Source organism: Podarcis erhardii (assembly GCF_964252035.2).
Source record: "Podarcis erhardii genome assembly, chromosome: 1".
NCBI classification, from domain to species: domain Eukaryota; kingdom Metazoa; phylum Chordata; class Lepidosauria; order Squamata; family Lacertidae; genus Podarcis; species Podarcis erhardii.
In genome coordinates, this window is record NC_138497.1 from 49,414,652 (window position 1) to 49,427,634 (window position 12,983).

The 12,983-nt window shown below is 42.1% G+C and overlaps 1 protein-coding gene across 1 annotated transcript; it reads right to left on the bottom strand.

The window, feature by feature from the left end:
* Nucleotides 1-789: 789 nt before the first annotated feature.
* PLEK2 (pleckstrin 2) lies at nt 790-12,284 on the bottom strand. Its single transcript, XM_081856300.1, has 9 exons — nt 11,737-12,284; nt 9,506-9,667; nt 8,684-8,865; nt 7,525-7,616; nt 6,184-6,371; nt 5,407-5,508; nt 4,064-4,147; nt 3,064-3,142; nt 790-2,165 (listed from the first exon to the last, which is right to left on the bottom strand). The coding sequence occupies exons 1-9, from the start codon at nt 11,782-11,784 to the stop codon at nt 2,038-2,040; spliced, it is 1,065 nt and encodes a 354-aa protein (XP_081712426.1). The 5' UTR covers nt 11,785-12,284; the 3' UTR covers nt 790-2,037.
* Between the last annotated feature and the right edge of the window lie 699 nt (nt 12,285-12,983).

Genomic DNA, 12,983 nt, shown 5'->3' on the forward strand with positions numbered 1-12,983 from the left:
ATGTACACAGCCTATGATAAGCTACCATATGGTAAATGGCAGCACATATGTAGTTGTACTTTTTCCTAGCTGTACATCACCTGATCTGAACCATTTCTGGTGTGGACAGTCATGCAATGACAACATGAAGAAAACAATGTGGTGAGAAAAAGGAGCATTCCTAATAAAGCAGTCCCTATTCCACATTGTGTGCATGCCCCCACATAAGGGTGGATCAGACTAGGAAGACAGGACTTTACATGCACCTTTTGCCTAACAGTTGCATTTTAAGAAGCCAATATACAGAATTTATATGAATTAGCCTCAAGGTACAGCTCTCATCAAGCTTTCCTATGTGAAGGGGATGGTGAACGTGGACTATAGCTCTCATCATCCCTGACCATTGGTTATGCTGACTGGGGCTGAAAGAAACTGGAGTCTCACAACATCTGGAGGGCAACAGATTCCCCATTCTTGCTATATGACTTCAGAGAAAACACACAGAATTCTCTGTGGGTGCATTTGGGATCTGGGCAAATGTTTTGGTTTGAAAGGTTGGATGCACAGAAAATAGTAATTTCCAAAACTGAGTGGGAGGGTTTCATATTATAGTGTTTAAAAATATATGCTCAGGCTTGAACCGGCAGCCAAACGCAGCAACTCTGCACATCATCTTTCCCTCTGGTTGTGACTGTTGAGTTTTATTATATAAAGTTGTTTTCCACAAACAACCAAATCCATAGGCCAACTTTAGGCTTGTCAGCAAGTCTCTTGTGCTTTTGAAATTATTAACATTTAAAGGCATACCACAAGTGGCTCATCACTGTTTATTTTTTTTAAAAAAAACTTTTTTTGCAGTTTTACAGCTACAGAATAAATAAACAAATCGGAAATACAAACAAATCATAGAAAAGATCATACAAAAAAATATGGAAGATCATTAAAACATACCCCAAATATCACTTTTAAATATGGTAATTACCTTCTGCGAAACCTCAGTGTCAGAGCTTCTTAAGTGTTTCATGGGACATTTTTACTTAAAAAAGAAAAGAAAATACTATACAGTATTTGGCATGCAGTTCAAACTGCAGGAGTTACCCATCTTGAGACATCTAGCCTCATTATCCTCTACAGAAATTAATTTCCCACAGGTAAAACACAACATAAAAAATATTGGACCTGCCATTTCCCCCTTTCCTCTGCCTTCTGGCAGAAGGCACTTCTGCTTGTAAGAGGTGAACTGTTCTCAGGAACTCAAACTGGCCAGTGGGCTCTATACATGAACTTTCATATGGTCACACACAAATAGGCCGGCTTAAAAATGTATAATATGCTATAAAAAAAACAGAACTGAAGCTTAAAACCATCTCAAAGCTGGCAAAGAAATTATATTGATGTAAATCAGTAACACTATGGAAGGAATTCAGTGTTGCACTATTATGAACCTTCCGTTTGTACAAGTATTTCATCTTGACAGGCAGAAGAGTTTCCCCTGCTCTTCTCCCCCTGCATGCTATTCTGGGTGTTCTCTTGACACACACACCCCTAGGCAACCTCAGGGGGAATGGGAGGAAGAAAGGGGAGAAAGACCCATTGCACAAGCGGGAATCCTTATGCAGGGCTTCTGATGGGGCTTGTTAGGCGAATCCCATCCTATATCCTTCTGGGCTGTGAAGGTGAATGGAAGCAGATGGCAGAGGTCCAGTTCAATTTCCAAGCTTGATGTCCCCATTCTAGGTTTGTCCAACTCTGTGTCATGTGATTTAGTTTTACTCAGATGAATGTACCTGGTTGAATATTCAGAATTCCCAGAATGATTCTAGGGAAATGATGCATAAGTATTGTGGACCACATACAGGAAATGACTTTTTTAAAAATCTGAATGTACAAGTCTTCCTATAAGGAAAGTGTGGTAAAGGCCCAAGTAGATTTGTTGGATGCAGGCTTTATGTTTGGCTGAAACAACTCACTTATGCACCTCAAAAACCAACCATTATATTACCCCCAAAGCGATGATCCAAGTCAGTGGTTTTGTCCACGTAAGAAATTTGCAAAAGTTTATGTTAGCTGTTTGATGGCTTCAATCCAGCTTGCCCTCTCTGCCTTGGAACTGGCCTGTATAAAGTAGTGAACGTCATTCTTTGTTATGATTTTGAAGAGGTTGCCCTGCACATTCCCTTTCACTCCTGCAACAAAAAGGAAAAGGGAGGGGAATGTTAGCAAGGCGCAGAGACAACACAGTTGCTGCAGTAACAGCAAAATCTCACAAGGGAGAGAGTTTGATAACTCAACACAGTTTTGCTTTTGTTGATAAGAGAGTGTACCACTGCATTGATACGAATACAGGCTTGGATCTGGATCCAGCTAACCCGGTGTGCTAGAGGAAGCTAGTGCAAGGGCTCCTGCTAACACAGTGGGTTTCTTCCTCCTCTCGTCTGCCTGAACACCCACACACCTTGTCCAAATCCACTTTGGAGGTTTGGGAGAATCCCTAGAACAGCAGAAGGGGAAAGGGTGTACCATTTCATCTGAAAAGCAGAAATGCTTGCGCTGATCAGAAGATTGATGTGATGTTGAATTCTTCCCTTTATCTTTACATGACCTCCCATCTACCCAAGTGCCATGAAAGGCCAAAAAAGCAACACTTATTTTCTCCATGCTATACTGTCCTTAATCTGGCAATGTGGCTGCTTGAGCCAGCTATTTATAATCAAGAGAGTTACAGCCAGTCCTATTGTCACAGTTGCCCTTTTTCAAGGTGCCGTAATTGGTGCTCAGACTGGAGAAGGGGCAAACGGGGCCTGGCCCCCTCGCCTTTATGACAATTCCCTAAACAACTGTTTTTGGAAACCTACAGGGGAGGTGTGATTTGACTAAAATAGGAGGGTGTGGAATTCGTGGATTTCATTATGCCCACCACCATTACCACTTAATCTCCCATAGCTGGGAACCCAGGCCCTAATATCTGAAATGGCTTCAGCTTTCCCAGTGTAAGCAGCTGATTCACACTAAACTTTATTCATAAATAAGAAAGGAACACGTGAAGAGCTCTACAACCAAAGGAACTGCTAGGTTCATACTTGCCTGTTGGGACTCCATTATCTTCCAATGCTGAGACAAGGCAACCACGGAGAGAGAATCCCCCAACTGGTCGGTTATCTTCCTATGGTGGGTGGAAAGAGTCCAAAGGAATATGAATTATATGTTCTATGCAACACATTTTACTTTGGCAAGACATGCAGTAGCTGGCAACATCAGCACAACATGAATCTTGTCCCAGCCTGTTCCTCTCTGGGATAGGCCTCTGGAGGTTCTAGGTGTTAATTATGTAAAGAGGTAGTATCTTAATTTTAAAAAAATTATACATGTCTTCCTCCAAAGTGTTTTAATAACAGAGTTGAATTCTAAAGACAAGGGGGGAATTATAGGAACCTAGGAAGCTGTCTTATACTGCATCAGACAGTTTGTCCATCTATTATTTATTATTATTAGTTGATTCCATTTATGAATTGCCTTAATAAAAACATTATCTAGGCAACATACACAGCAAGATCAACAAAACCAACACATATTATATAATTCAATGAAATCATAAATAAATTGATAAAATCAACCCAGCAGTGTCATAAATCCAATCTAGATCGACACAGGCTGTGAATTATACCTCTGAAGCAGATTCTTTCCCTCACATAATTCTGGGCACCGTAGTTTCTTAAGGGCTGCTGGAAATTATAAATCTGTGAGGAATAAACTGCACTGCCCAAAATTCTTTGAAGGAAATAATGTGCTCTGAATGTGCTTTAAATATATGGTGTGCGCACAGCCACAGACCAAACTCCAGCAACCAACCTAATTAGCATAAGAACAAAACACAGTGCCATGTGCGCCACCTTGCCCCTACAATTGAGGGAGCCGGGGCACAACATGCACACACACCCCAGGATGCCACATTTGTTGACCACAAGAGGTTTAGTTTCAGCCTCACATGATTCTAACTTAAGCACAAAAAAATTCAGATCTATTTTACCAAAAAGTTACACACAAGACATGAGATAGTTTATGTATTGGGAGTCCACCATCTCACCTTTGTGGGGTCATAATAGTGTAGGAAAGCAGGGTCAGCCCTCAGGACAAAGCGCCTCACCTTCCAGTTTTTCCTCTTGTGTCCCTAAAAGTTGAAAAGATTAATAGATCCATTTCACCTTCCATTTCTCAGTTTGTCCTTCTGAAATGGCCTGTAGATCTGCATACACTGAGACATTTCTCGTTATCTGTTTTACCACATTTTATCTTCACAACAGCCCTGTGAAACAGGTTTAGCCAAGAGGAATAATTGTCATAGCCAAGTAAGTTAGACAAAGAAACATTGTCAGAGGCAGAATTGAAGTCATTGTGCATTTTGCTAAGTCACTACATCAACTTCCTTTCCTAGCTCGAACAAGTAAAGAATAGCAACTGTAGGCTAGATTTGAATGCTTGTCTTTGAGAACCAAATTTGCTTCAGAATCAGAATATAATAATGTACACAGTGGGACCGCTGTTTCATAGAAGATCTGATTTTAGTGCAAATTATTTTGGAATTCTGCTCAGAATGACAATTCAAAAGGATCACTTGGCGCACAAATCCTTGTGGGGAATTCTGACCTCACTATTCACCAAGGCATTTCACAATAGTCTCTTAATTCCATTTTAACTTTCAGTGCACTGAAGTGTGTGGGGGAACAACCTGATTTACAAAACTATTTGAAATCAGTATAGATAGTTCTGTGTTGGGGGGGGATCAAAGGCTTTCCTGGTCAGAAAATTGTTTTTGCCGATTATGATTTGAACAACATTTCTTATGTCACACAGAAAGCTAAACCATACATTCAGAAATATCACAAGGTCCAGTGCTTTTTGCGTTGTACCACATCAGGTGAAAGATTGTGTTTCTCAATTATTTTCCACCTCAAACATTATTTGCTAAAGGAAAGGCAGCATATCTGCAAGAAGGATTCCAGTTAGTGTACTAAAGGCATATATATATTTCCTACTGAAGTATTAGGCATAGAACACCACATTTTTTTCTATACATTTGGTCCTATGTGCACTCTTTTGCAACACTGTTCATGTGATTGTAATCTTTGGGTTGTATTCAACAGTATGTCAGCAGACTTCCCCTTCCCTTCTCCTCTCCTCATGTGCCCCCCTCAGATCTGCTCCAGATCCTCCCCCAATGAACTGGAGCAGTTTTCGAGGGTGGGCACAAGCAGAAGGGGAGAGAGAAGTCCCATTGGACAAGTGGAAGTTTATTGTACAAGCAGATACAACCCATATTATTTAATTTTATTACCCAACTTTCTTCTTTAAAAAGAGCTTAAGAAGACACTAAATACAGCATTGCCTCCCATTCTCCACTTGCCAACATGATTCAGAAGTCATGGTCACCTGTTTTATTAAAAATCCTTGTTTTAAAATGGTGCCACTCAGTTCAATAATGTTAAGATGAATATTTTCTTTGGAGGTGGTTCTCTTCTTATAGTTTTCTGCCTGCAATAAAAATTAAAGATATTGGGGAAATTGGGGGTAGCAGTAGCAAAACGAGTACAAAATACAGAAGTGTTCCTTTCCTCCTTTAACATAGAACTTTCACTTCTCAGTCATAGAAACTTCCATCTTCAAAGCAGTTTTTTTGCCAGACACGATAAACAGTAGGGATGGTCTCAGCACTCAGTATCCTCAGGCAGTTGCTAGGATCCCAGTGCTCTTAAAGGGCCCACCACTACTGATGTCACCCCTAGGCAGGTGGCTCACAACCACCCATTGCAGGTCTCAGCACTGCTGCCACCACTCCCAGCAAATAATGCTGCTGGAGAGGCCCAGAGGGCCTTTTGCTGCCCCCTCACTAATAAACAGGCACAGAAGTGCATAAATTAAGTTTCATTATGGCAGGTACAATGAGCTGTTCCCATATTGCATCCAGATAAACGCCAAACTTTTCCTGTTGCACGTCCACACCCAACCCAAAGTCCAACTACTATATTAGTCAGATAGCATTAGAAAGCATTAGAAAGATTTTGCTCAAGTTATCTTTTTGGCCTGATTTTCATTTATTGCAAATCTTTCCTATCAGTCTCCCCAATGCATATGCACACTGCGCCCCTGTTGTTGTTTTTTGGTGTCCTCATATGCAGAAAGGAGACTCCCAGAAATCCCATCACTTACAAATGTGTACAGAGCTGTAGAGTCATCCAAAAACTGCTCCGTCAAATCACCATTCCTCATGGCTTCAACACTGCGGGCTCCCACAGGCTTAATGAAATTTTCGTCCACCAGCACAGAGGCCAGGGTGACAGCCTCTAGACGGGAGGCTGCAAAACTATTGGAAATCAGCCAGTCAACCAGAACAGAGCCTGAAAAGAATAAAGGCGGCTGTCAAGGTGAGCAAAAACAGCAAGCAGCCAGTCAATTCCCAAGGAAGGTAGAGGTTTTCAGTACTCATCCTCTAACAGAGAAATGAGCCTTAAATTGTAATCTAACCTGACTGAAGAGCAGACATTTGCATGCACATTTTCATAAACTTGGCAGGTAGCACTGTCTTTCTGGATAACCTTATTCTCATTCTAGGCCAGCCCAAGACATTTTGCAGGCAAAGGGGACCCTTTCAACTCTACAATTCTGTGAAGCACTCACACACACTATTCATAAATGATACCTAAAATTAGAGGTGTTTGGGCTCCAGACTGTATTTTCCCCTTACATTTTAATCTTGCCTTTCCTTTAAGGAGCATAGTACAGTGTAGACAGGTCTCCCTCTTTCATTTCATCCTCATCACAGCCCAGGGAGATAGATTAGGCTGAGAGGCCATGATTGGCTCAAAGTCACCCAGTGAACTTCACAGCCAAGTAGGGAATTGAACCCAAATCCCCTGGTCCTAAAGCAATTCAGGAGTAGCCAATGTAGTGCCCTCCAACTGCAGTTGGACCAACTGCAATCACCTCTAGAAGAAGAAGAAGAAGAGTTTGGATTTGATATCCCGCCTTTCACTCCCTTTAAGGAGTCTCAAAGCGGCTAACATTCTCCTTTCCCTTCCTCCCCCACAACAAACACTCTGTGAGGTGGGTGGGGCTGAGAGACTTCAAAGAAGTGTGACTGGCCCAAGGTCACCCAGCAGCTGCATGTGGAGGAGCGGAGACGCGAACCCGGTTCCCCAGGTTACGAGACTACCGCTCTTAACCACTACACCACACTGGCTCTCTAGACATTTGTTTAGCTGGCTGGGGCTGGTGGAAGTTGTAGTTCAACACCATATGAAGGGCACCATGTTAGCTACCCACCCCACACTCCAAATACTAGGTTTGGAAGCCACTCCCACTAATGTTTAAGTACCTCCATCTAATCACCAGCATGTGAGGTCTGGCTGTAGCTACTAATGGGAGAGAAATCACTGAAGATGTGCTCTTATTGTTCATGTCCCAGGGCTGTGCCCTAATAATGAAAACAACATTCCTTTGCATCAGATTATATTGAAGTACTAGGAGGCTAATAACATGAGGTATGCCTACCTGTAAAACTTTCTTTATATGTGCTGCCTTGTTCTGTGTTGGGTGTGAGCTTAATTCCACTGCTGTTGTCATGCATTTTGTCCACAATGCGACTGGAAAAAAACCAGCAAAAAGGTTAATGTTTAAGAAAACAGAGAATCCGGTTTTGTGAGGGGACTCAAATCCCTCTGTCTCAATTCATACAGCCAATAAAGAGCACAGTTTCGATCGAAAGTACCTCAGGCATGAGTGGAAGGCAATTCCAGTTACACACAGGAGAGTACCATTGATTCCTGTATCCTTGATTCAGTCAAGTAGTGGCATAGTGGAAGGCGGCATGGGGCAATTGCCCTGGATGCACAATCAGGGGTCGCAGGCGAACCAGGCTGGGGAATGCGGGGGGTAATCTTCACCCTCCACATGTCCCTCCCCTGCCTGACATGTGAGTGCCTGCCTGGTGGCGGTGGCAAGGGCCAGATGAGCGCACTCTACACACACACACCCCGGGTGCTGGCAAACAGTGCTATGCCCTTGCTTGAATGCATCCCATTCTATGTTGCTGTCAAGTAAGCTCGGTTTGGGGACTTAATTATATTCCAGTGGGGTCCCTCTTTAGATGGTAAGGCGTATTACTTCATTTCAAAATGCGGTAAACCAGCCTTGCTGCCTTTGGGGGTCCTCCTGGTCATTCTATGAAGTGGAGCTCTGAGCTTCTGCCCCAAAGTCCTGCCCTGATGGCACCACTGTCCAGAGAGTCGCCTGAGCCTCAGGTCTATAAAAACATAAGAGCAGCCCTGCAGAATCAGACCAAAGGTCAACCTAGTCGAGCATTTATTCTCCTGCAGTAGCCAATCAGGTGGCCATGGGGAGCCCACAAACGTCTTCTCCTTAACAACCATGAGTGGTTAGCCCAAACAAACCTTGGGTACAACTTATGGTTTGTCCAAATTGAGACAAACCACAATCTTGGATTCAGACGTAATGTTAAACTAAACCATGGCTTAGCTTCTGGGAGCACAGCAGCAGAACTGGGGGAGAAGTGAAGCAGCCATGACACTTACTATGAGCATGTTCACATTTAGCCACAGTCTGGCTTAGTATTATGTACAAACTGGGCTACACCCTCCCCCCCCCCCGCAAAATTGCAGGAAAGCAGATAGAGGCATTATTTAACACTTACTTCAGGCTGATATTTGAGGGCAGTTTGAAGGAATTTTTCATGCGGTGAAGTTGCTGGACTTGCACTGGGTTGCCAGCATGAATAGCACCAGTTATATCCAATGCCCAGGCATCACGCTCTTCTCGAGAGCAGAAATCAAGGAAATATTCTGTGTTTGTTTTTGTCTTCAGTTTAATGACCAACTATAAATAAACCACAAGAAACAACAATACATTATTTGCTAGAAATTATCACTCAAAAATACTTACTGAAATTTGAGAGACCTTGAACAGCTTAACTTTCTGGTCATAAACAGATGTGATCAAACATTTTCTCAGGTAAAACTACATGATAAATCTACCTGTGTTTTATTTATCACATCTATCTATCATCTATCTATCTATCTATCTATCTATCTATCTATCTATCTATCTATCTATCTACCATCTGTCTGTCTATCATCTATCTATCTATCTATCTATCTAATCTCCTGGAAATTAAGGATAAGTGTGGGTCTCAAGTGTGCTGCTTTGATGTGTGAGTACTATAATATGTTCAATTTTTTAAAATACAGTATGATAAAGTTGTATATCTATCACTTGCCTTTCCTAGCTAAACTAGAGAAAATGTGTAAGATTTGTGATAGGATCTCACAACATTTTTCCAGAGCTTAGAAGTAGCCAGTTTAACACTGCTGTTCACCCCTAGCTAAAGGGAGAATGCCCTAGCTAATATGACCCACAAATTCATGGTACCAGCACTGCCCCCTTCTAATACGTTCCATTTTCTAGAGCCAACACAGCAACAGTAATTTAAACCAAATGGGAAGAGAATTGGACATACCGGCCTGTTATACTCCAAACATGGACAAGTCATTGTGCAGCCATCCAAAATAATCCTGCCCTTTGGAGAAGACTCTTTCTTTCCTCCCACAACTTTATAATAGAGCAGTCTGTCCTGGAGAAGAACAAACCATCTTGCTTTCCAGTTGTGGACAACATGTCCCTGCAAACAAAAAGTGTCAATCTTAGGTGCAGCTTATAAACAACATTTATTACCTGCTTTGGTGTTTGCATACTCATGAACTTCTTACTCATTGCACTCAATTGATAATTTATATTGCCTCTAATGTGCACTCATCTGGTAGGACTTTAAACCAAGTTCTTACCTTCTTTCCACAAATCCAAGGTTTCCCCAAATGTATTTTAGTGATTCCACAAGTGAGCTTTTTGCAACGATAGCACAGTTTCCCAGGCAGTCCTTACAGGTATGAGCACAATAACCTGGTGCTAGTACTGAGTACCCTAGTACCCCCGGGGAAAAGCACTAACCACTATTATACAATGGGAAAGATGCTGATTCGCCCCAACTAATCCATGGCAGAAATGAAATAGATTTGTCTCACTCAGATCCAAATTCAGTTTTACAGTCACTAGACATGAGTAGTTCTCAAAAGGTCCTACCCTACCATGCAGCAAGATAGGGCAGTAGATTTTTATTTATTTTTTTGCAATAGATTTGGGGGGCGGGGGGCAGAATCCAATACTTTTTGAAGTGGTGGGTCCTAGCATTTGGTACTCTGCCTCAGGCAGTGACATGTTTTTGGTGTTCCTCAGCTTTGATTTTTACAACAGAGAGGATTGAAACCATACATAGCATGGAGTGGGGTTCTAGCTTTAAAAACCCAGATTTCAGACAATGCTTTCAAGTCCCATACAGCAGTTCTCATCTGTTTTTAGTTTACCCAGCATATTGCTATCTCAGCAACATGACAGGACATTTCACTGTTCGAGGCAGTTTGCCTCTGAATATCAGGTGTTGGGAAGCACAATGGACAGAGCTGTCCTTCTTACAGGTTTCCCATAGGTGTCTGGCTGGCCACTGTGAAAACAAGATGTTGGACTAGCTGGGCCTTTGGTCTGATCCAGAAGTTCTTTGCTTATGTTCTTCACTCTACCCCCAAGCAGATGGCTCTGTCAGCCAACTGCAGTACTACCTAGTCTCTGTTCCATTTTTCCTGTTTTCCCCTAGTGGGGCTAATGGAAACCTCTGGGGGCAACTTAGATCAGGGAAAGAGCATGGTGGGGAGGAGAAAGAATAAATGCCCAATCAAATTAGAAACTCTGTGGCTTCTCTGAAGTAGAGAAAAGAAATTCATTCATTTATCTCCTGCACCATGTGCAATTTGGCCCTTAGACATGAGCATAGAGAAAGCAAATTGGACTGGATAAATTGTTAGAAATTAGGGCCCTTCTGAAGATCTGATGAAGGCAATGACAGATTAAGAGAGGTGGTATATTTCAGATATTGCAAAAGGATAATTTGAATAACTTGGGCTACATTTTGTACCTGGAGCCCTCCTACCATAAATTGAGTGTGCACAATAAAAGGCAAAAGATCAAGATGAGCAGACAGGTAGAGCAAGAAGAACTAGATTGTTGCTCTGACCTGTTGCACCCTAGGTCAGAAGGGCAGGATATAGGGAGAACTGCTTGAAAAGCAAGACAAGAATAAAAGATGACAGCAGCGGTGGATCTTGAGGAGATCTGCATGCATGCAAGACAGGACCTGACAGTGAATAAGATGCTGCAGGTCAGAGCAAGAGAGGAATGGTAGCAGAATGTTAGCACAGCACTCTAGAGCGGTATCTAAACCTTATATATCCTTTGCCTAGCTATGGGAGACATTCATGTTGGAAAAGTAATAATCTGGCAAGATGTTATTTACTTCTGACATTTATAGCTCACTCTCTTTCCCAAACGAGGGCAAACATATTTTTAAAGAGGAGGTTGCAAGTTTGAAATCACCTAGAGATAAAACTGTGGCGGCACATTACAACCGTGGCCATGTGTGCTCTCCCATTCATTTACTCTGCCTCCGGGACTCTCACACCACTGATGTGGGAAGTGGTGTACACATGCCATTAGCCACAATCCATGTATATCTTGTCGTTCCTTATGAAACATTGCTTATTGATGCATTTCCCCCCAAACCAGCAAGAGAAGCTGAGAAAAAGAACAAACTAGTTGTGTTTTAAGCTGGTAATGTACACATCGCCTGTGACTGCAGCTTACCTTTTTAACAAGAAAGCCTTCCTTCAGAATTCCACTCCCTTCCTCCATTCTGATCCAGTAGGAGGTGAATGTGCCTTCCAAGACGTCTGCGGGCAACTGCAAGCCGATCCCTCTGCATGAGGAGTTTTAAAACAGTGACTGTTTTCTTAACCACCTCCTCCTCTGCTGTGACGTCTACACCCCTCCCTACCCAGGAGACAATAGGCAAATAGTGAGCTGGCACTGGGAGATCAGCTGTCCTTAAGGGAATACAAAACAGGGAAAGTTTAGCAAGGTAATTGTACCATAGCAGTACTTCCCCTAGAACTGTGAATGGATCAAGCTCATTGAATGACTCAGAAGTTATTAGTCAGCCATCCGGATTATACAACACAGGAAGGAGACAGACCTTCTGTATATAGAAGCCAAGGACTGAAGGCTTCTATATGTTTTGTTCACTGGGCATTTCCATTTTTAATATATTGTTTATTGTTATCTCCATGTACTACAACATACCAGGGACAAACACTGTGGCTACCACAGGACTTGGACTTGGTCCAGTATACCTGAACGAACGTCTCCTCCCACATTGTTCAGACACATTGTTCACTGAGGTCCAGCTCCGAGGGACTTCTGGCAGTTCCCTCACTGTGAGAAGGTTACAGGGAACCAGGCAGAGGGACTTCTCAGTAGTGGCACCAACCTGTGGAATGCTCTCCCATCAGATGTGAAGGAAATAAACAACTATCTGACTTTTACAAGACATCTGAAGGCAACCCTACTTAGGGAAGCTTTTAATGTTTGACGTTTTATTGTGCTTTTAATATTCTGTCAGGAGCCACCCAGCCGGATATTATTATTATTATTATTATCAATAATAATAATAGCTGCAGGGAAAAGGAGCAATGTAAGTGAACTGAAAGGAAAAATGAAAAACTTGGGGAATCAAAATACAAATATTTCTCTATTCTATGAAAATATTTTCAATACCAATGAATTTACTATGCAATGGCTGTGACCCTTACCCAGCACATGTGTGCACCAAATCAACATGAATGTTAGGGTTGTTAAGCTACATTAGTCCCATCAAGTACACACAAACACATTCCAGTCTCCTACTAAGTCATAAACTCGTTTTTAAAACAACAACACTAAAACAAAAAGCAGGTTTATAGTTTGACATACGGTCAGCGCCCGTGATAAAAATGGCTGAAAATGCAAAAACACATTATTGTGCTTGCATAATCTCTTATACATACATTGGTCAT